Source organism: Dendrobium catenatum, unplaced genomic scaffold (assembly GCF_001605985.2).
Source record: "Dendrobium catenatum unplaced genomic scaffold, ASM160598v2 fragScaff_scaffold_1608, whole genome shotgun sequence".
Classification (NCBI taxonomy): Eukaryota; Viridiplantae; Streptophyta; class Magnoliopsida; order Asparagales; family Orchidaceae; genus Dendrobium; species Dendrobium catenatum.
Genome location: NW_021320070.1, coordinates 6,121,862 through 6,147,155, shown reverse-complemented (window position 1 = coordinate 6,147,155; position 25,294 = coordinate 6,121,862). Strand labels below are relative to the sequence as shown.

Genomic DNA, 25,294 nt, shown 5'->3' with positions numbered 1-25,294 from the left:
CTCTGTTATGATAAGTTCTATGTGGATGCATGGCTAGAAACTTCCATTGACTCTCATGTTCATATAACTTGTTTAGAATGGAGACAGCAGAAGTTTGGTGGATGTGAAGCCAAGATTAATGGACGAGTCCATGGAGAAATCAAGGCTCTGGAAGCTGACTGAAATTAGTGATCCATCTCACTGTAGATCTTTGCGGCTAATGGATAATCTGAGACCAATGAAGGTATATCTTTCAGGCTGTGGATTCTTGTAACGTGTTGTTATCCGTTTTCTTCTATGGACATTAAAGAGTTTTTTTTTTTTTTTTTTAAGGCTTCATATGATTTGCTCTTTTAGTTTGAAATTATCCCAATTATTGGAGATATGGTCTCAAAAAATGCGGAATGTGTATTTAGATATTAAATATGGCTTTCATATAAATGCGCAAGTACCCCTTCTCTGTACCTCAATCCCTCCTTCCCGACAATAAAAACAAGCACAAAAACATGCCTTCATCCTTTACGCTGTCCATTATGGTCCTGGAGGGAACGATGCAACTCCTGTCCTCCATAAATGAATGTTGGGTGTTTAATTTGATGCTTAACACTAATGTCTTGGTAATGGTAAAGTTAAAATGGCTGTTTCATGTTTCCGTTGATACACTCTTTACTGTTCATTCTTATTATACTAATGATTTTAATATTCAACAAAAACAACATCAAGCCTTTATCCGACTACATGGGGTCGGCTACTTGAATCATTTTTCTCCACTATGTCTTATTAAGAGTCAAATTCTCCTTTAAATCTAATAAAAATAGGTAATTTCTAATACTTTCTAACAACATTTTTTTAGGTCTACCTCTATCTTTCTTAACATAGGTCAAATCTAATACATCTAATTTACTAATCAGATCATCAGAAGGTTGATGTTTTATGTGATCAAATCATCTAAGGCAACTCTCTCTAATCTTATCTTCCATTGGAGTTGCTCCAACCTTTTTAGATATCTACTCATTTTGCATTCTGCCTCCAACCGTAAAACCACTCGTCAACCTGAGAATCCTTATCTTTGCAACACTACACTTAATTTTATGGTTCTCTTTTAATTGATAATATTTTGAGCCATAAAGCATTGCAGGTCTCACCACATCTTATAGAATTTTCCCCTAAGTTTAAGGGGTACTTTTCTATTAAACAAGTCCGATGCATTTCCTTACTTCAAACATCCAATTTGAATTCTGCTATCAGTATCTCCATCTATTTTACCATCGTTTTGAACAATAGACCCGAGATATCTAAAACATACACTCGTTTTACTGACTTGATCACCCAATGTCACAATCTCACCATTAGATTTAGTACTTCTAAAACTACACTCCATGTATTTAGTTTTATATCTACTAAAACTAAAACTTTTAGACTCCAAGGTTAACCTCTATAATTCAAAATTTCCCTCTCTTAAACTAATTATTTTAATATATTAAAAATAAATTGTTTGTCGAATATTCATTGAAACCTTATAATGTTTGTCTATTATATTAAGGACACTTAATTTTCATTACGTATCCAAAAATGTATGAGAACTAGCTTTTTGGATTCAAAATTATCAGTGGTGGATGCCTGAATTTACTAACAAGTAATATCTAAATGAGAGTTGAGAAGCTAAGTAGAATCTCAGTTTGCATGGAGGCTAAGAGTTGTATGTATCCTAAAAGTCTCAAAGCAAGTTATATGGAACCTAAAAATATCTTAAAGATTAAAAAAGTCTCAAGTATGTCTCTTCACCTTTTATTTGTAGGGATTGGAGGGTTATAAGGAATGTTACACCTAATAATAAAAAGTAATGAATAATACAGTGTAGACACGACTTATTATAAATTTCGCAGACAAGTGGCCTAGCTTATTAATCTTTGCATGGATCTTTTCTTCCAACACAACTCTCTATCCTAGGGCCTGTCCCCTGTGTGAGTCTTCATAGGCGAGGTTTTTGGGCGCGTCCTCGGGATAGGGTGTATAGGTTGAATCTGTGAAGACAAATCCTCTGGATGTGGTGACGAATCCATGGGGATAAGACTAAGACCTTTGGAAATGAATGACAAGTCATCTTGAATAAAAATGATCGTGAGCTAAGGACAGCTTTAGCCTGAGAATCATAATTATTGACTTTCAAGGTTTATGTTTCCTGTAGCTAGATCGAGGGTGCTAGTAGTAGTCGAGTGGCCTTGATTATGGACAATGACCGTAGATGAATGGTTCTTGTTGAGGTGAATGATAGCTGAAGCTCAGATGAGTTTGGATGAGTCATTTCAAGAGACTTCCTAAGGATGATCACTCTTCGCCTGGCCTACCATGATGAGTCTTCTCATTACTGACTTGCTAGGAGAGTGGTCATGTGTCTGCATATCAGTGCTGACTAGCTTATTGTGCAGTCACTTTCCCTCATGGCGAGTGCTCCCCTGAGGTAAAGCAACCACTTCGATTAAGTCTCATAGCTGGGATTTGTTAGGTACCTGCAAGATACCGACATAGACACGTACATACGAATATACAAAGTTGTTACATGGTGTCAGTCATAAAATTCAGCTTCTTTCAGTAGTTTGCAATAACATTAAAATTATGTGGAAAGGCTGCAGTTTCCAGGATTTGAAATGGAATATTTCTTAACAGCTTTGGATGTTATCTTTCTCGTCATGAACCTTTAATATAATCCTTGGATACTTATGTTTGACACTCTAATATGGAGTTCAAAATCTATAACATCAGATGCATTTTTTTGTGGAGACTTTTCGTCATCCTTGTAGAACACTTGATATGATGATCCATACCTTTATCAGGAACATACAGTAATATATAGTTGATGATCATGATGATCCCAATTTACAAATCAAACTTGGTCGCTTCTTATTTGATGGACGTCACCCAAATTTTTTTTTTTAATTGTAATGAGGACTATTTATAGTGCAACAACATGCCTAAAATAGGATTGTATCATTTGCCTACTGTAATTTAACTGGATCTTCCAAATATTAATGGAGACTGGAGAGGTGTTGCCAATGAAGCACTGCAAAATTAAGTAAAATCCATTGATACTGGATGAAATGAAATGTAAACTAAATTAAAATTACGTTTTTCAATATCACTACCAACAGGTTTGTACACAGACCCCAATCTGCATCAAGGTTCATTTCACTATGAATGAATACTTGAACATATTTTAAGAACAATCTTTAAGATGTTGTTCTCGTGAAAAAATAAGGGTGATAAAAGGTAAATTCATTAATGTCTTATGCTTGGATATGATGAAAGTAGAATTTCACCAACCTACTTCTCTGAAGATGGCTTTCACCGAGTCATAGAAATTGATAAGTGCATTCAGAGAAAAATAAGGATGAATGATCTCTTCGGGACCTCCTTTAGATCTGTCATTTCAACACCTATGCAGTCTAGGTAACCTAGTAGAAATGCACAACCTTTTTCTTATAATGCTACGATGGTGCATACAGACACAACATGGTCTAGGATTTGTGTTGGGCTTTAAGCAAAAAAATGAAAATGAAATCATAAAGTAATTGAATTGACAACAGTTTTCACCCATTTATTTGGTTGAGATGAAATTGAATAAATTTTTTATGTCTTTTTTGGTTCATAAGAACTTTAGTTTTTGCTTTTCTAAGTGAATATGTGATTCATAATGATTTCTCAATAAATTGTCCTTCAAAATTTTCACTAGGTGGGGTAGAGAATTTTAAATGAAAATATTCATTTGTTTACATTTTTTATAGATAAATCCAATTACTTGTTAATTTTATTAAAACTAAAAATTCAATATGAAATTGTGAAGTAAAATGCATTTGCATTTACTTCAATTCCTTTAAACCAAACATACCAAAATGTCAACAAGCAGGTTATATAACACATCAATCCCTCTCATGCTTTAGCAGTTGAGTCTGTTGGGTTTTAGGATGGCATGTTTGTGGTCCATATGAGAATATGAATGATAATGATCCATATTCTAGGGATGAATAGTTAAATTCTAGATTAAAATAAACATTATTTTATTCCTATAAAACAAGGGAAAAATATCTGAGAATGCATATATTTTTTAAAAACTCATTTCAAATTTTTAATATACTTGTAGAATATTATTATTGTCTTTTCAGGTAATATAATATTCTACTTGTTATATTCAATCTTAGAAATGAATGATTTTATAAAACTCATTCTTGTTTTTAGATGTCTTGAAGAGTATTTTGTTCGTCTTTTAAGATGATATAATATTTTCATTGTTATTTCTAATCAAAAGAGTGGATATATTTTTAAAATCCTATTTTTATTTTTAAACACTCTATAAAATTGCATGCTCATCTTTTCGAAATGATATGTTATTCTTTGAATTGTGTTTGATCATAAAAATATAATTTTCTAAAACCTTATTTGATATTGAATCCATTGTAGAATATTGTGTAAGTCTTCCGAAATAGACTTTATTCTCAATGTAGTATTCGATTACAATATAGAAGTCCGAATATGCGTGGTGGCGAATAATTTTCCCATACACACTTTTCTTCTTATCTTGACTCCTTGTAATTGTCCTGGTAGTTTCTTGGTGTTGGATTAGCTTATTTCCTACCAAGAAAGGACATAACCTCAGCTATTGTTTTGTCAATGTGGTAAACTTGATTGGAAGCTTTAAGCTTATAACAATTAAAAGTTCAATTTGGTTGCATTGCATCTTTATTTTGAGTTAACTGCTAGTTGGTTTTGTTTTCTTTGTGTATTTGAATTGACTTTTGTTCAATTTTTGAATTGTATTGATTTTTGGAAGGCATCATTGCAAGTGTAAAAGGTTCACCCTGCATTGTCTAACGCATAGTACTATCTATTTTTGTACTACTTTACCATTTATTGCACCGTAGGGTGAAAACTCACATGAGTTGCTTTGGAAATTGTTCTGTTTGGGCTTTAGGAATGGAACATGTGGCACTATCTATAAGACATAACTACGAAAGTAGTGATATGGTATGCTAATAAAATCATCATATATATTAATAAATAAAGAATTCTCAATAATTAATATATATTAGAATAATAAATACTATATATTCTTACCATAATTATTAGGTATATGTTCTAATATTTATATGATAAGGAATAATTTTAATTACTCTTACAATAAGGGCCTGTCTTAAAGTACAAAAAGGCATGTCCTATAGGTATGCTCCCATGAATATAAGAAATGATTTACTGCATTTTCATATTGCTTTATTTTAGAAATTGTTAGGATTTTGTTAATTTTATGTTGCTACTATCCGAATATAAATGGAAGATTTAGTTTCTATTGTTCTCATTGAAGTTTGATGAATGATTGAAAAATATTCTGTTCTATTTGGATTGGAAGTCCTCTTGTTGTTCCAAAGGCAAATCTTCAAAAATTGTTAGAGGCAAGTCATGGCTCAGCTAGCTGGTCAATCTCTTTCTCTTCGTTACTTCCATCTTATTATGTATTACCTTTCTCTGATTTTTTAGTGATTCGATGTATTGTGATATTGGATTTATTCCAACCTTGTACATCTGGGCCTTTTCAATCTCTGCATGATGTCTTAATATCTGCGCTACTTTTATGATCTTATATCACGTGGTGCATCTTCTTTGAATAAGCTTCTTTTATTTATCTCATTAATCTTTAAATTCTCTTACTTCGTGTCTAGATCAGTAGTCTTAGGCTTCATTTGGGGCAACTTTCTTACTGCTTTATAAAGCAACTTTTTATTACAAAAATTTAATTTTTTTACTGTAAAGTTGTTTTAAGAAGCAATAAGAAAGCCGTCCCAAACGAACCTTAAATATTTGTTGTGTTAGGTAACATGCTTTCCAATCAAAATTTTCATGTCAGGTTTTCACATTATATTTTAGATTCCCCTTGTATTGTAAAAACAAATTTTGATGAAATTTGGATTTCATTTTTTTCCATCATTGCATTACATTAATTTTGGATTAGGAAACCCACCTCGGTATGTTATGCGTACCATTTCATGTTGAAGTTTCACTCCAAAGTCTTTACCTTTGACGGATAAATTTTTTTTGCTTGATTAAATTCTTTTACTGCAGATTCAAAGGTTAATTTATACAAATTCTGGTGTTGCATTGTTGGCTTTAGCATCCAATGCCATTCATCTTCTTTGGAAATGGCCACGAAATGAAAAAAATTCTACTGGAAAGGTAATAAAAAATGCATATTCATGTAAATATCATAATTTTAATTTGATTTTAATGTTCTAATAACTATTCAGTAATTGGTGTTCTGTTCACAGGCAACAACAAATGTTCCTCCTCAGTTATGGCAACCTCCAAGTGGTATATTAATGACTAATGATACTACAGATACGAAACCAGAAGAAGCGGTCCCTTGCTTCGCTTTGTCAAAGAACGACTCTTATGTTATGTCTGCATCAGGAGGCAAAATTTCTTTGTTCAATATGATGACGTTCAAGGTTAGTTTTGATGTTGAATTTTTATCTATTTAATAATTTTTAGTGGTCTGTACAAAAAAAAAAAAAACTCTCCTTTGTTTCTAACAGACTATGACAACCTTTATGCCTCCGCCACCTGCTGCGACATTTCTTGCATTCCATCCTCAAGATAACAACATAATTGCAATTGGAATGGATGATTCCACTATCCAAATATATAATGTTCGAATTGATCAGGTATCAAACTACAAAACATTTTATACTCACTAATGCTTGCTTCTTATAGAAATTCACATCAATCTCTCAGCAAACAATCCTTGTATTCTGTATATTTTAATTATGGGATCATTGTCCATCTTACCAATCTGCTTGTTTTGATTTTTCTTGTGTTGTGTGCTTTAATTATTTCTTAATTCTAGGACTAATAATTGATTTTGTTTTGCTCCGATAAATTTATGACAATTCATGTAATTTATAACGATTTTAATAGAAGTATCACTTTTATTTCTCTCTTATTTTTAATATGGTATTCGAGTAATTCATATTTCGAGCTCCTCACCTCGGGTCAAAGTTCTACATTCCAAAAACTCGCTTTATTTTGATTTTTAAACTCACCAAGGTTGCATCTCTACGATTTCATGCAATTTCTTCCTCATCTTGTGATCCACGAGATATTCACATGATTTGTTTCTCATATTTGATTCCTGTCAATTTGTATCCCAATTTGGTTGATCTTTGAACCCAGTGTGGATTTTCTTCCTCACCGAGCTCACCCTTATATTATCCCTCCAGAGAAATGAATGTATTCATCCTCACTGGACGCAGGTGGTCAACTTTCGCACGCAGATCCACGAAATTTTTTATGAACTCACAAGCTCCGAAAAAATTGTTGAAGTGTAACCCCCCCATCTCAACCTTGTGAGTCTATTTCTAGCCAAGTAACTCTAATTTGATTCCTTTCTCATAACGGCGACTATGATTAAACAAGAAAGACCTCACAAAAAAAAAAAAAAAAAAAAAACTCCGACGACAGCACCATCAATCATCACCATCAATCATGAACTAATTATTAATGATATCATCAGTAATCATGACAGCTTCTGTTCAAATCTTCCATTCATTAGGCATAAATGGAACAGGAAAAACTACGTCCAATAGGCCCAATTAGCTATAATGTTCATAAGTGGAAAATTCAAGGATTATATCATGGGTGTAGCCGTTCCTTCTCTGAAAGAAGATAAGAAACTCAGAACTTGGCGATCTGAAAATATTATGGTAATTTATTGTCTCAATAACACCATGATAAATAAAATTGGCCTATATTTCATGCTATATGCTATGATAAAAAGAAATTTGGGATGCTGCAAACGAGATTTATTTAGATAATGAGAATACCGCCGAGTTATTGAAAATCAGAAGGTACACTACAATCTTGGACAATGTGATCTTTCTATCACTTAATATTATAACGCCCTTAATAGATATTGGCAACAATTGGATATTTTTGAAGAGTTGAACCAAGAAATGCCCTCAAGTATTGGAGAATTGTTGAGAAAAACAAGATAGCCAAATTTCTTCTCAGACTAAATAAAAATATTTTTGATATCCAAGGAATAATATTAGGATAAAAAACCCTTACATCTATTCAAGAAGTATTCTCTTGAAGTTTGGAGAGAGGAAAGTTGTTAGAAAATCATGATTAGAGAAAAAAAAATCATGATTAGAGATCAAAGTACTTCAACAACTCCAAAAAAACTCTGCACTCACATCTCAAGATATGTATACATCCAATGAAAACTCCTAGGGAAAAAAAAAAAAGGCCTTAGTATGATAACTATTGGAAATCTTGACACAAAAGAAACCTACTAGAAGTTTATGAGAAACCAGCGTTTTGAAAAGTAGGGAAGCAAGGTCAAGGAGTTTGAGCAACCAACAATGAATATCTGTAGCTATCTACATTCACACTTCCATCATTCTATTAAGAACAAATAAAAATGCTTAAAAAAGGTGTTTAACCAACTACAAACAAGTTCAACTCTATCGACATTTGACATCAGCTTTAGATCAACTGCTTAAAAATGCATGGTTGTAAATATTTTTAATTCAAAGATTCACAAGATCCAATCATAAATTGTGGACTTAGGAGTTCCATATTACATGACTGGACCTATCTCACTTTTTATAGAATATACTCATGTTCCAAAGAGTACTACTCTATAAGGATTGCCAATGGATCATTATCTACTACTGCAAACATTGAAAAATGAAAATCTCAAATTCTATATCCTTAAATATAATTTTATTAGTTCCCAAACTTTTCATATAATCTCTTATCTATCAATAAAAGTACTGGGGAGATCAATATAATCTCTTATCTATCACACTGAATTCAAGATTTGATCTCAAGGAAAATGACTGGCAATACAAAGGAGAATATTGGACTCTCTCTTAGATGCTGAAAAAATCTTATGTTAAATATAGAATATGCATAGTATGTATCTTTTTTTAAAGGAAGCACCATCATGTTATGACACCTCCATCTTGATCATCCAAGTTTTATTTATTCAAAAAAATTATTCTCATCTTATGATAATAAAAATCTAGAATTGTTTATGTGTGAAACTTGTCGACTTTCAAAATACACTAGAAACTCATATTCGAGGCATGCATATAAATCATCTTAACCTTTTTTTTTATTATTTATAGTGGTATCTTGAGATGTTAGTTTTGTGTTGAATTTAATTGTGTCAATTGATCGTGTTGTATTGTTGTCTCGGAGCGCAATTCAGTATGTTGAGCTTGTTGGAGGGTTGCAGAGGGTCCTTTCCCTGTTTGGGTTCTAGCACCTCGGTGATGTATACCCGAGCGCCCCTACGTTATGTACCCAAGCGCCCTAGCGCTGTACACCTGAGTGCCTTGGCATACATATTTTACTTGGAGAAAAACATATAGTAGCACTACGTGCTCAAGACCCCAACGTCGCGGCGCTGTCAAGAAGACTGGAGACAAAAAGTTGAGCGCCATGATGCTCTAACTTGGCGCCACAGTGTTGTGAGTCCGGCCGAGTGGTTTTCTTTATCATTTTTATTAATGGTTACACCCCTTGGTGGTTTTGAATGTATCTCTTTGTATGTTCTAGTATGAGAACATAGAAGAGAAGCAAAGAGAGAGTGAGAGTAGTGGATTTCTTAGTGTGATGTGACTCTGTGATTTTTTCCACATTTCGAATTTTTCTACTTTATCCTGATGTTTCTTCTTTTCCGCTGCATTTTCTCTTTCTTATTTGTATTAGATTTGACTTATGTTAAAAAAGGTAGAGATAAACCAAAAAAGATTTGGTTTGAAAATATTAGAATAACCTTTCTTTATTAGATTTAATTGAGAATTTGGCCTTAATAGGACATGATGGAGAAAAAAGGATTCATGTAGCCGACGCCACGATGAGATAAAGGCTTGATGTTGTTGTTGTTTGTTTTACTGCATGATTTTACTTCCCCCAACAACTGGTATCAGACCCACAATTTTTTTAGATCGAATGGGAGTAATGGATGACAAAGCAATATTCAAGATTGAGAAGTTCAACGGTTTGAACTTTGCATTATAGAGGATGCAAATCAAAGATATGTTGTACCAGAAGAAGTTGTATTTGCCATTGGAAGGAATCACAAAGAAGCTAGATTCAATGACTATAGAGGAGTGGGTGGTTCTTGAATAGACTGTACTAGGTTTAATTCAACCTTTACTTTCCTCATATGTTGCGTTTAACATTGTAAATGAGAAGACTACAATTGATCTCTACATTGATTAAGATGTATGAGAAGCTGCTAGCCTAAAAAAAAAAAAGCTGCTAGCCTCAAACAAGTTGTTTAATATGAAGATGTTAGACAACACTTCAATGGCAGAGCACTTGAATAATCTGAACATTTTGATGAGTCAATTATGTTCAGGTGGAATCAAGCTTGATAATGAGATGAGAGCATTGTTAGTGTTATCTTCATTGCGATGTAGTTGAGATGGGATGGTTACTGCTATGAGTAACTCTTTAGGAAGTTCAAAATTGTACTTTGAGGATACTGTGGGGTTCGCATGAAGACTAATGGTAAATCTTAAAATTCTACTATAAATGTTGAAGCAAAAGGAAGGGTTTAGAGAGAAATCCAAGTAGTGGGAAATCTAAATCAAGGAGAGGAAAGTCTACTTCAGGTAGAGTGAAAGTTTTGTGCTAGAATTATGGACAGAATGACCACTTGAAAAAGGACTGTATTGTTCCAAAGATGACGAGTGGTGGAGGTCAAGACAAAAATTTCTTGACAAATATTTATACATAAGAGTTTCAATCAGATTATCTGATTTTGTCTCTAGATAATATTGAATCTTGGGTTATAGATTTAGGTGCTTCATTTTATCTAAGTCCAAACAAGGAGGTGTTCAAGAATTACATAGAAGGTGATCTAGACAAAGTGTATTTGCGAGACAACAAGTCCTGCATCATTTTAGGACAGGGAGATGTTGATATCAAAATATCAGATGGTTCAACTTGAAGATTCAAAGATGTTAGGCATATTCCTTGCCTAAAGAGGAACTTAGTTTCTGTGAGTCAGCTTGTAAACTCAAGCCATGTGTCATCATTTACAGGAAATTCTTGGATGGTGACAAAAGGGGCTATGGTTATAGCTTGTGGCAGTATTGAAGGCACCCTATTTATTATCAACAAAAGATTAAATTCTGTTGGACTAGCTGGTTCAGATGTTGATGGAGGTCTTTGCATTGAAGGTTTGGCCATATGAGTAAGAAAGATATGCATTAACATTTTAATAGAGGAAAACTTCTTGGTTTAAAATTTTGAGTAAGAAAGATATGTATTCACATTTTAATAGAGGAAAACTTTTTGGTTTAAAATTTTTACACATTTTTTTTTAAGATTGTTTATATGGCAAGCAACGAAGGGTTAGCTTTTCAAAAATTGATTCAAAAGTAAAGTCAAAGAAGCTAGAGTTAGTGTACATTAATGTATGAGGTTCTACCCCAATTTTTTTTTTCTTTATAGAAGGTTCTCTCTATTTTGCCACTTTTATTGATTCTCATAGCAAAAAGGTATGTGTACTTCTTAATACATAAGTAAGATTTGTTTGATATTTTCAAGAAGTGAAAGGTCATGGTTGAGATTGAGATGGGTTTAAAACTCAAGTGTCTCAGATCAGATAATGGTGACGAGTATCGTGATAAGAACTTCAAGGAATATTATGCTTTGAATGAGATTTGTCATGAGTTCACTGTTTCAAGAACACCACAACAGAATAGTGTTGCAGAGCACATGAATAAAACTATCATTAAGCGTGCCAGGAGCATGAGGCTGCATGTAGGTCTATCCAAATAGTTCCGAGTAGAGACAGTGAATATTATTGTTTATCTTCAAATCTCAACTGAGGAGTTAATTTCAAATATATTCAAAATGCAACCCAAATGCTCATTAAAACTCCACAAAATTTCCAAATTCTCAAAACTTCAAGATATTTAAAACTGAAATCCAACCATAAAACACTTAAAGCAAAATACATCCACGCTCTGCAACAGTTTGCTAGGTAAACAAATTGAAATTTACTTCAGCTCACATAGAGCTAATGTCTAGTAAAAAATATCACAACGATTCATTCTTAAATAATCTCCTTCCAATAAGGATGTGGTATGTGTCCTCTGACCGATGATTTTGCCGCCAAATGGCACTGCGAGATAAATGGTTATGACCCAGAGCTCTATGAATCGAGTGATTTTGCCGTCAAATGGTACTACTAAATAACGGTTATGGCCAGAGCCAATACGTTCCTTAGTGATATCATATCTTTGAAATATGAATCAATAGAATATGATTGATAAGGCACAAAGCCCTCGTTTGCTAAGGTGGATTCAAATTTCTCCTCTTAAGCACACATCCATCCCAGGTCTACAAGTTACCCTTGGACGAAGCAACCCATGGATGCCGATAAGGATCCTTCTGTCAGGTTGGGTCGATTACCTCCTCTAACTAAGTAGACCGGGGAACAAGATGGTCCAGGTGTTGACCTCTAAGTATTAACCAATAGAACAAAAAATCAAAATACCTGTAAACCGTCGGATCCACGAAATCCTCCGCAAATCTTGTCGTTCGGCGCTGTCTACGTCGTTTCTCCGTAAAATCTGCCGAAATCCTGCGATTCATCACTGCTTTACTCGTCGTTAAATACCGAACGAAGGAAGCCTTCGGGACTGGTTCCACACTGGCGAAAGCTTCGGCCCTCTCGCTGCTCTCGGTTTTCCCACGCAACAACCTCAAGGCTGTCGCTACTGCCGACCTCCCTCTTAATTCATTCCCCATAGCCCGTCGAGCTCCAGGAACCCACGACCTTGCTTCCATCGTCACTGCCGACCTCAACTAGAGTCGCCCGACCCCGCACCTTCTCCTGCTCCCTTTGCTCTGTTCGATCCAACCCAGAGAGAGAGGAGAGATCAAACCCTTACCTCATTCTCATTCGGACGTCAGGCTCCGATCTCCATACGAAAGCCTTCGACCGAACCCTAGCCGAGCTCCCGTCGCTGTTTCCTACTCCCGATCCTCCTCTCCAGTTCACAAGAGCTCACCAAGTCGTGCCCTATCTCCCCTCCACGACGTCTCCTTCCTGTTGGATCAGGAGACACAACATTTTGATCGGAGCCGAGAGCAGGAGCTCTCTGACCGTGAAGGTAGCGTCCCCCTCCTCTCCCACGCGCTCTTCTTCGGCCTGATCCCGTGAAACAGAAAAGAGAGGGGAGGGATTTTCTTTTATTATTATTATTATTATTATTTATTTATTTATTCAGTTATAATTATTTATTTGTAATTATAATGAATTAGTTTTGATTATAACTTAATGATAGTTAATTAAATTTAATTTCTGATTAATTATCTTAATTATAATTAATATTTGTTAAACATGATTAATTACGGTTAATTATGCTTAATGAAGACCCATACACGCCTTTCTCTGGCGTGGTGGGGACAAAGATTTTACACGGTCGCGGTGTCCTCGTACGAGGGCACCTACCATACACGCTTTTCTCTAGCGTGGTGGGAAGGGAACCCGGCGCGACGCCTACGACGAGGTAAGCGAGCGACCATCACATAGGGAAAACCCATACACGCCAAATCCAAATGAAATGAGATCAAATTGGAGTTTGATTGAATAACTTAAGTGAACTCAAACTCAAGCAAATCATAATTTGGATATGAAATTGCACTTGCAAGAACAGTAGGGGACATATGACTTGTACCTACATTTGAACTTCAACAATGACTCATTTTGAACTTGGACTGGACTTAGCACTCGAACTGCAATGAAACTTGAATCATAACATCAAGCTCTTAAAGGTTAAAGAATTGTCATTCTAATAGAAATACAAGTGCTAATCAAAGGGGGTGATCAATTCGAATCTCACCCAAGCAAGCAAAGAAGGATATATAAAGTGATTACAAGCTTTAACATAAAGCTTATGTCAACAATCATCTCAATTGGAATGAAAGGATTGATATCAAATTTATCATATGTCTTGTAAAGCCATCTTTGAGGACAAAGAGTATGCAAGTAGGTTTACAACCACATAGGGAGACAAAAGGCTTGCAAATAAGGTTTGCGTTGCAAGCAACAAGAAGACCGTAAGGAAGATCATAACCATTGATTTTGAGTCATCCATAAAGAATAATCCGTATGAATCTTGGAAGATGTGACAACCTATCTACATATCTTCATGAAAAATCTTAACAAATTCCATAGCTAGTTTGTAAAGGCCACGATCAACAACAGTACTAATGCTTTCTGATGCATATAAATCTCATACATTAAATGTTATGGCTTCTCTATAGTCAACAACAATTAAGAAAGAATTATGGTTGGGTCATAGATAGATCAAGAAGCATCCCAATAGTAGCTTGATCCATAGAGGTGTATTTAAGCAGTCGTTTAGAAAACTACTGTCCATTATTAGTGCTGAAGATTGATGTGCAACACGTGATTATGACTTACAATCCACATCAAGATACAAACAAATGCATCTAACCCTACAAATGATGAAATTAATGAGCTACTACGAGTTACTCTAGGAGACCCCCTATGCATCCAATTTAGTCTCCATGAAAAAGATCTGCAACACATACGATCTTTCTACAAATACAAATGTATGTGCCACATGCCACTGATGGGTAGATGCAGAAAGACTTCAGTAAGTGCAGTATCCTGAAGTCACTTTCAATCTATGGAATACATCTACCTGCCTACCTATAGCAGTGACGGATGCACTATATGAGATCAAATACCACAACAAAATGCATGAAGAATACGACAAGTGCAATCTCCTACGACCGAAAGCAGGAGACTCATTAGTGCACTACGATCCACATGTAGAAAGCAACAAGTAGTGCACGACAGTCCACCTGTACAAAGCAGCGAACCGCTAAATTCAGTAGCTTCTACGCCACGCCACCGGATCTGCAACCTTCGTACAAGTAGACAGAAGGTGTCTACAAATACTTTCAAAGTAACCCCGCACGTGCACAATAGTTTGTATACACATAGGTACACTAAAAGGGGTAAAAGCAATCAAGAACCTGCATGGGCTCCGGCGAGCGTGTTATTGGTATACACGTGACGTCTAGGAATGCTGCGCTGGTTATTAAATTTAAACCCGATCTTCCTTAGCATGTAAAAAGGAGTCGACAGGGTTTAATTATAAAATGCCCCCAAACCTCCATGGGCCCCGGCGAGCGTGTTATTGGTACACACGTGACGTCTAGGGATGCTGCACGGGACAATAAGTGAATTCAAGTTCGAAGCCGATCCTTCTATACGGGTCAATAGAAGTCGACAGGGTTCGAACAATCAAACAAGTATACGATGATGGTGACCGGTATATTTGTTTCAATACATTCATATTAGGCCTTCAAAGGCCTATAACAATACGAATTCACTAATAAGGACATAAAACATACGAAATCCGATCATCTATCGATAATTCAATAGAGTCGACAAGTTTCAATCAATAAAAGAGAAATGATCCCAAACACCCCGATGATGGCCATGTTGTATGCAGATCTCAACCGGAGGGGTTCCCAAATATTTTCAAATGTCTCCCAAATATCTAAAGTTCATTTCAAATATTCTAAAGCTCCATCCAAAATATCCATAAAATTTCAAAAATATCCCAAGACTCCAAAATCCAAAAATATTTAAAATTGAAACTATCCATCCCAACACTTAAAGAAAAGCCCATCCACCCTCCGCAACAGTCTGCTGGGGTGGACAAATTCAAATAAACTCTAGCTCACAAAGAGCCAAATGCATAGTTGAAAATATCACTAGGATCAATTCTTAAACAATCTCCTGCCAGTAAGGACGTGGTACGTGTCTTCTAACCGGCAGTTTTGCCGCCAAATGGCACTGCAAGTAAACGGTTATGACCCGGAACCCTCTAAACCGAGTGATTTTGCTGCCAAATGGCACCATGAAATATCGTTTATGGCCAGCGCCAATACGTTCCTTAATGACATTAAATCCTTGAGATATGAATCAATAGGATATGATTGATAGGGCACAAAGTCCTCTGTTAGCTAAGGTGGATTCAAATTTGTCCCCTTAGGCAGATATCCAACCCAGGTCTACAAGGTTCCCTTGGACAAAGCAACCCATGGCTGCCGACAAGGATCCTTCTGTTAGATTGGGTTGACTACCTCCTCTGACTAAGTAGACCAGGGATCATGATGGTCCGGGACGACGGAACCATGGGATTTTGATCGGGTCCATCATCCATTGCCCCACCATCCGCTTTAAGTGCTAGATGATGAAATTTCCATTTCAAATATCAAACTCTTTCAACGCAAATTTCCAAACATTCCAAATTCCTAATACCTATGCTGCTACTATATGCCAGATATCACGTATATTCTACGTATCTGATCGACGACTAGCCTTAATCGAAAGTTCTCTCTCGTCACCGGGAGGGGTAATTAATTATAGGGGCTTGCGCCTATAGGAATCAGAACTCAAATCAAAGTCCTCGCAAAATGAGGGCGAAATCTCTGGGTAGTGTCTTATCTACAAACCCATCTGCCTTCCAAAATTTACCCCGGAACTTATCGGTTAAAACTCCTTCGCCGAATAAAAAGAAATGCTCGGTGGGGAGGCCGGGGCCGAATTTTCGGAGCCCACACCAGGACAATGAAACCATGGGATCTTGATCGGGTCCATCATCCATTCCCCCACCATCCATTTAAAGTGAAAGATGGTGAACATTTCTATTTTTAAATATCAAATATTCAAACTTCTAATACCTAAACCCATGCTGCTACTATATGCTAGATAACACATATTTCTATGTATCTGATTGACAACTAGGCTTAATTGAAAGTTTTCTCTCGTGAGCGGGAGGGGTAATTAACTATAGGGGCTTGCGCCTATAGGAAACCATAACTCAGATCATAAAGTCCTTGCAAAATGAGGGCGAAATCTCTAGGTAGTGTCTTATCTACAAACCCATGCCTTCTCAAAATTTACCTCGGAACTTAATCTGTTAAACCTCCCCCGAAAAAGCTAACAAGGGGAGACCGAGGCCAAATTTTTGGAGCCCACATCAGTCCCACACCACAATGGAGCTAATTTAGCAGCACCGAGGTACTAGTTTATCATTGTAATGCCGAGGTCCCACTCTGTTAAGTGTCGTGACGGCTGAGTCAGTTTATATAAAAAAAATTAAATACTTGTGTTTTCTTTTAAGGGAGATAAGGAATAGTGAAGTTACATTTAGTAGAGTGGTTGATCGTCTTTGTAGTGAGCAAAACACTCCTCAGGAGTGGAAGAGAGTGTGGAGAGCGAAGATATAAGGAGAAAATCACTTCAGAAAAAGTCCATCTGTAGGATTTATTTAGGATTCTCAATTCCAGGTGATATATTCTTCATCTTTCTTTTTTTATATTTTTTAAAACAAGTAATGAAACATTTTTTTGCTCTGAATTAATTTTATGATCGGTTAACGTCTATGTTTTGGGTTGATGATGTGAATACCTTTTGTTTCTCCTAATGTAGATTTTTGAATGTAAATGTGAATAGTTGTTCTCAATTACCCTTGTGCTTAATTTAATTTATGCAATAGGCTCATATGAATTTAAAATTTAGTGTGATATATTGCCTCGACAAATGAGTGTTGGAATGATTTGGAGGATTGATATAAAATACTTTCATGCCTAGATATAGGACGATTTGGATTCTAGGGTCTATGGAGATAGAATCATTGTAAATAAGCTCGATAGAAATTTAAATGTGCATATGCTCTGATTCACAACAATTATAGACAAGTACTTAGGAAAATATAGGTTCATTTACTATCATTATTTTAGAACATCTTTTAATTATGGTTATCTTTACTATTTACTGCATTTCTTAGTAGTGATAGCACCTTATCTTTTATTTCATTGTGTAGGATAAATTATGTGGTTTGAGTAGAAATACTAGAGTTAGGTGTAGCACACATATTTTCTCATGGGATCGACATTCTTCTCCTACACTTCATTACTTGATCGTGCCCTTGCATAGTTTGGAGCATATAAAACATGCATTCATAGTAGCAAGCAAGCTCATTTGCGTAAAAAAAATTAAGTACCCATTAGGGAGGAGATCCAACACTCTTCATGAGTTTGGATTTTTTATTCATTCCACTTACCTCCGGTCTCTTTCTTTCCCTAAACCCCTTGAAGTTCAAAATCCCCATCACATTGGAAATTCTTAATAGTTAAGATATAAAGGCATGGTTTATACTAGACGGAAGAAACATCCAACAAGCATTCCTCTATAACAAAACAATCCATTTGAACCAAGCTTCAATAATCTTTCAAAGGGAGCACTATTTGTAATCTTGATATCCCATTTACTCACAAGAAAGGTAGAAGAATAATTTTACAAAAAAAATGGATCAATATACATTTCTTACAACAACATATCTTGAGTTTAAGGCTTTTACAGTCAAGTTTTCTAGTTTGAACATTCCCATTAACATCAAGAAGCATTAAAAATAACAACGGAGAGATATTCATGAAGAAATAAAAAAACACTTGAAAGAATGACATATTGCAACTCACAATCTTACTGGAAGTAAAAAAAATTATTGGATGCAAATGGATCTTTAATATTTAACACAAGTTTGATGGGAGTATTGAAAGATATAAAGTTAAACTTGTTTATAAAAGAATTTATTCAAACTTATGGCATATATTATCAAGAAACCTTTGCACTAGTTATTAATATTAACTCTATTCGAGTCATCCTCTCTCTAGCCATATATCTTAATTGACCTCTTCGTCAACTATATGCCAAAAATCCCTTTCTAAGTGGATATATGGAAGAAGTGGTGTATATGAATCTCTTTCATAGATGTGAGACCACTAACAATAGAGGTAGAGTCTACAAACTTCAGAAATTTTTATATGGCATGAGGTAATCTCCAAGAGCCTGATTTGGGCGATTTGTCACTACAATTTAAATATAGATACTCTCAAGGGCATGCTTTTCTTACCTTAATTTATAATGAAATCACATGTTCGTCAACTCACTATCTTGATTGTATATATGGATAATATTATTTTAACTAGTCCTGATTAGGTAGAAATCAAGATACAAAGTGATTTTAGCATGTAAATTTGAAATTAAATATTTGGGAACCGCAATATATTTTCTAGGTATAAAAATCGCAAGGTCAAAGAAAAGTATATCTATCTCTCAACAAAAATATACATTTGATTTTTTAAAAGAAACTTGAATGATGAAATACAAACCTACAAATAGACCTTAAGATGATTTAATTGTGACACTCTCTAAGGTGAAAAAGAAAGGTATGTCTTGTTGGAAAACTTATTTATATCTTTCATACATGTCCTGATATATTTTACTCTATTTGTGTGGTTAGCCATTTTTCAATATTCCAGCTAAAGAACACTTTGATGTGTAGTCTACAACATACTAATGTACTTGAAATGGGCTCCTCCGAAAGGTCTATTTATCAAAATGGAAATAGATAGGAGCATTAAAATTTTTACTGATGGCGATTGGGCTTGAGTCTATAGCTAATAAAAAATCTATCTCTTGCTTTTGGGAAGTAGAAAATAGGTGGCAGTTCCTAGAAGTAGCAGTGAATTCAGGGTCCTAGGTCATGAAGTTATAGAAAGAATGTGGATCAAAAAGTTATTGGAAGTTCTAAACATCCACATTAAAGAACCAATGATAACGATATGTGACAAGCAACATACAATTAGCACTCAAAGATTTAGCCCACAATGAAAAAAGTAAACATGGGAAAGTTGATATACATTTTATCAAAAAGAGAAAGAAAAAAGAGTAAGAGTCATTTTAATGCAGTACAATCCTACAAGACTCCAGATAGTAGATATCCTAACTAAGGTATCGTTTGGGACAGATTTCTTACTGCTTCTTAAAACAGTTTTTTAGTAAAAAATTTTAATTTTGGTACTAAAAAATTGTTTTACGAAGCAATAAAAAAGTCGTCTCAAACGAAGCTTAAAACTTTGGATTAATTAAAGTTCAATAACCCAAAGTTCAAGCTATGAATGATCAACATATATTATCAGCTCGAGGGAGAGTAGAAAATTCTTAATGAGTAGGACCAATGCTAGTTTCTCATATATTGCAACTACAAAATGATTGCCTAACTTAGCAATTCTTATGATCCGGTTATTCCTATTTTATCTAATTAGTTACTTAATTCTAGAATTAGTGATTGTTTCTATTTTGCTCCTATAAATAAGTAACTATTCTTGTAGTTTGGAATAAGAAATTTGATTGATGTTTCTCTTCTAGTTCTCTTATTTTTATTACTTTTTACCAACTCTACTCGACTTTAAAATCTACCATGGTCATGCAGGTTAAAAGCAAACTTCGAGGCCATGGAAATCGAATTACCGGCCTCGCCTTTTCACATCCATTAAACGTGCTGGTCTCATCTGGGGCTGATGCTCAGGTTGATTTCCAATTCTGTAAATGATATTTTCTCTGCTTCTATGAATTGGTTTCCTTATCATCCTGCTGAAAATCATTGGACCGTTTGAACAACTTGAAGAGATTTGTTTCTTGCTGCAGCTTTGTATCTGGGGTATTGATGGTTGGGAAAAGCTAAGGAACAAGTTTTTGCAAGTTCCACCTGGACGCACATCTAATGCAGTTTCAGATACCCGTGTGCAGTTTCACCTGGATCAGGTTCATTTCCTCGTTGTACATGAGACACAGATTGCTATATATGAGGCTAATAAGCTCGAATGCTTAAGACAGGTATTTGTCCTAGTCATTTTTATTTCAATATAAAGAACAAGTGATGGGAACTTTCTCAGGCCTTTATCTTCTCTTATATCTTCAGTGGGCACCTCGTGAATCTTCTCCTCCAATCTCTCATGCAACCTTTTCCTGTGATAGTCAACTGATATATGCAAGCTTTCTGGATGCTACTGTGTGCATATTTAGTGCTGCAAACCTCAGGCTTCGATGCCGAATTAATTCTACAGCTTATCTTCCAGCTGACATTAGGTACTTCATTGAATGGAGCGCCTGTATTTTGAAGAATTCTTGTATTTTGCTGAAACTTGACATCTCATTAAGAAATATGACTTGTTTATCAGCTCAAATGTCTATCCACTCGTTGTTGCGGCGCACCCATCAGAGCCAAATCAATTTGCGTTGGGTCTGATTGATGGCAGTGTTCATGTTCTTGAACCACTGGAATCTGAGGGTAAGTGGGGTGCAACTCCACCCACTGAGAATTGTTCAACAAGCAACATGCCCTTAGCTCCTTCAAATGGAACTTCAGCTTCAGAACAACAACGGTGATGAATATAAGCAATGTGTGGATTTCTTATTTCCTTTTATACTTGGCAACTAGAGGCCTTCAATCAGAGGTATGTTATTCAATGAGCAACAAAAGAGAGAGAGATAATGATGGAATAGGGATAACAAGTTAAAACTAAAAAAAAAAAGATTGAAGAGAGAGATTGGTAGAGAGAATTAGGTTTCGTTTGGGATGACTTTTTTGTTGCTTCTTAAATCAGCTTTATATTATAAAAATTAAAATGTTTATAATAGAAAATTGCTCTAAGAAGCAACAAGAAAGTCATTCCAAACAAAGCCTTAGTGGGTGATTTTATTGTTGCATTCTGTCTATCTTTTTGCATACAACATTTTCTTACGCCTACAAAATATTTACTCCCCCTAACAGTATATAAAACAAATTGGTATAAGATTTCTAACCTAATTTTATCAGAATGGTATAAAATCTTTATCCCATTATGTGGGGTTCATTACATGAACTTTTTTTCTCCATTATGTGCTGTTAAGAATTGAAATGACACAAAAAAAAAACAACTTAATAATTTCTTAAGATCATCCTAATAAAATTTGTGTTAGAAAATTAACATTTTTTTTTTCTTGCAAGTGTTCTTATCATTTTATTGACTATATTTTTGTCATTTGCCTTCTTTTTTGCTTGACGACAGTTGTATTAAAAACCTTTGGAAGGCCTTGGTCAGTAAGCTGGAGTTTATATCCTGACATTATGATTGTGTATTTGTAAGGAAAGCTTTAGTCTTGCATGTCAAAGTATGTTGGTTCAAAGTAAATATGGATGAATTATTTAAATTAAACTTTTAATATCTGTCAGTTTTTATTGTAATGGATACTGTAATGGAACGATCTGTACTCTGCTTTCTGCTTTTGGAGCCATGAGAGAAACTTTTATGATGCTCCTTTGTTTAAAATTATTAATTATTTTATTTGCTGTTTGATGCAACTGTTAGTATGCCCTGAGGGCAGTTTGCTATGTGGGTTCAAAGTAAATATGCTGGATCTTTTCTTTTATACATTTTATTTTGTTAGTTTTGTTCAAATGGAAGCTGTAGTGCAATTAATTGTTGGCTTCATTTACTAATTATCCTTTCCTTTTCATTTTCCATTAATTTCACCTTTCTTTTCTTTTTATATTATTTTTATTATTATGACCTAGCTTATGGAGCCAGTTTGCTTGAAACTAGAATTAGGATAGCAACTTCAAATATAGGTTTACTTTCAAGTAAATTAATGGAATTAATAGATATTATGATTCATATGAAGATAAATATTCTATGAATTCAAGAAAAGAGAATGCTAAGGAGAATAATAGTTTATGATTTATATTATGTTATTAAGATTGTAGTCATACTAGAAATGATGTAAGTATGCTTATAGATAATAGTTTGAATGATAATGCTATAGAAATTAATAAAATTAGAGAAAAATTTATAAGTTTAAAAATTATTATTAATGCTAAGATTATTAATATTATAAGTGCTTATCTTCCTCAAGTATATTTTGATTTGTGTTTAAGATTAAAATATTATAATGTGTTAGAAGAATTAATATAAATGATACCTCTTGAAGAATTAGTTTTTATTGAATGAGATTTAAATGGATATGTTAGTAGAGTGGCATAAGTTTTTAGAAGGATTCATAGTGGTTATGAGTTTAAAAAAATTATGAATATGATATCACCATATTAGGTTGTGTTCTTGCCTATGATTTTGTAATTGGTAATATCTTATTTAAGAATAGAGGAGAATATCATCATTTATAATAATAGATATAGCAAAATTCAGATTGATTATTTTCTTATAAAGAAAATAAATTATTTAGATTATAAATATTATAAAATCATTGCAAGTAAAAGTTTATGTACATACTATTATTTATTAGTTTTAGATTTTATGATGAAGGAGATGATTATAAAAAATAAAGTAAATTATTATCTTAGGATTAAATGGGAGCATTTAAAGAATAATAACAAAAATATTTTAAATATAAGATTCATGTTCTCAAGATTTTGATTGTGCTTAAGGATGCTAATGTTTTATGGGAAAAATAGCTGGTGATATTAAGAATATTATAAATTATGTTCTTGGAGTATTAAAAGAAAAAGCTCTTAATAGTAAATATAATTGATGAGTTAAATCAAAATGTGCAAGAAAAAAATAAAAATAATAAGCTTTGTTGTAAAAAATTAGTTTAGATTTAAAAGCTCGAAAAATTAGGAAATGTATAGGGGGCTCATAAGGAGTTGTGCAATGCAAAGAATTTAGTTTTTAATTATTTATACAATAGATTAGATACTAAAGAGGATAAAAAATGTATATGTAAGTTCTCCAAGTAAACAGATAGGATAAGAAAGAAACTAATTTAAATGAAATGAATTTAGGATGAAGATTAAAAAGTACATTTACTAGAAGAGGATATTCAACATAGGCGGATGAGATATTTTGATAAAATTTTTAATGAATCTTGTGATAATGCGATTGACTATAATGACCTTAGCACCCAAATGAAAATATGGAACTTTTATTTTTATCGTCGTATTAGTAAAATTGAAGTTAGAGAGATTTTAAAGAAAATGAAATATGAAAAAATAATTTGACCTGATGATATTTCAATAAAGGTGTGGAAATACTTTAGAGATGAAGGCATTTTTTGACTTATTAAACTTTTCAATATTATTTTAAAAACTATAAAGATGTTAGATGAGTGAAATGTGCTGATTTCTATTTTTTTAGAGTGTGTTGATTCTATTTTTTAGAATAACAATGATGCATAATAGTGTGTGAATTATAGAGGAATTAGGTTAATGTGTCATTTATTAAGTCTTTATTTGAGATTGATTTCTTACTACTTTATAAAACTGATATAGTAAAGAATGTTATGCAGAAAAAAGCTTTCAAGTATAATTTTTTTGAAAATAACAAAAAATTAGTGGTCAAATATGTACACCCCAAGATACCTATTAACAATAACTTAGAGTATCATAGAAATGAACATAACAGTCATTCTTTACTTTTGTCATTTTTCATCAATGTCATAGTTGAATAAAATAACTACCAACAAATACATTATTAAATACACAGAAGTATCTAATTAATCTAACTTTTATCACAAAAATATGTGCAGAGCCACTAAGAGAATCCAAAGGAGAAAAATACTAGTCTACATTCCTCCAATGTAATCCTACAAATATTTCTAAACAGAATAATGTAAAGTGAGTTAAACTTGAACCTATTTAGTTTCAAGTTTTCCTTTTTTTTTTCTTGTAACAATAGCCAATATAAAATAACAGGCGAACTATAAAATGTCATGTTATAAATAATAACATAATTGAATTAACTTAGAAATTTTTGCAAAACAACATAAATCATTAAAAAAAAAGAAAAAAAAAATTCATCATACCTTCATTTGACATATGTATGGAATATCAATATTAGTCTTTAAATATTTGGCTAAACTTTCATAAAAATATTCAATGGAGCTCAGGTAAATATGACATTATCGTAATTGAATTATAGAGAAGTCCCTTTTACCACTTTAGGATTTTTTTTTCCCCACCTATAATGTAGGTATTATACCTTGGGTCCCTTTTGCCTCACCTACAATGCATGCATTATACCATTTTATAGCAAATCTTTATTAATTTTTATTCAGTAAGTTCACATATTCATCATTCATATTTGTATTGTATGATTATATACTTTCATAACAATATATTTGTTTTGCTATTTGCATCAAGAGAGAGTATGTAGTATATACAAAATAGTACTTTTTAAAATGTAGTCTTGTACTAAATATAATTTTAATCTTTACTCAACCATTTTATTAAACAATAATTTAGTTGTTAATACTTAATTTAACAATAGTTAACATTAACTTTAAAATAAGTTTTAGGACATAGTTAATTAATTTTACATGCCTGAAAATTTGGGTCTAACAAATCTTCACTCC

General features: G+C 33.7%; 1 protein-coding gene across 3 annotated transcripts in view; it reads left to right on the top strand.

Moving 5' to 3' along the window:
- Nucleotides 1-22,289, top strand: part of LOC110093483 (protein TPR3) — a 28,738-nt gene extending 6,449 nt beyond the window's left edge. For all 3 annotated transcript variants that reach the window (XM_028700931.1, XM_028700930.1, XM_020818390.2), the window contains 9 exons: nt 77-223; nt 6,088-6,198; nt 6,291-6,470; nt 6,558-6,686; nt 20,379-20,474; nt 20,594-20,782; nt 20,868-21,034; nt 21,127-21,402; nt 21,997-22,289. In XM_028700931.1, coding sequence (XP_028556764.1) covers nt 77-223; nt 6,088-6,198; nt 6,291-6,470; nt 6,558-6,686; nt 20,379-20,474; nt 20,594-20,782; nt 20,868-21,034; nt 21,127-21,334 — 1,227 coding nt within the window. In that variant the 3' untranslated portion in view covers nt 21,335-21,402; nt 21,997-22,289. The remainder of the gene's footprint in view (nt 1-76; nt 224-6,087; nt 6,199-6,290; nt 6,471-6,557; nt 6,687-20,378; nt 20,475-20,593; nt 20,783-20,867; nt 21,035-21,126; nt 21,403-21,996) is intronic.
- Nucleotides 22,290-25,294: the final 3,005 nt, after the last annotated feature.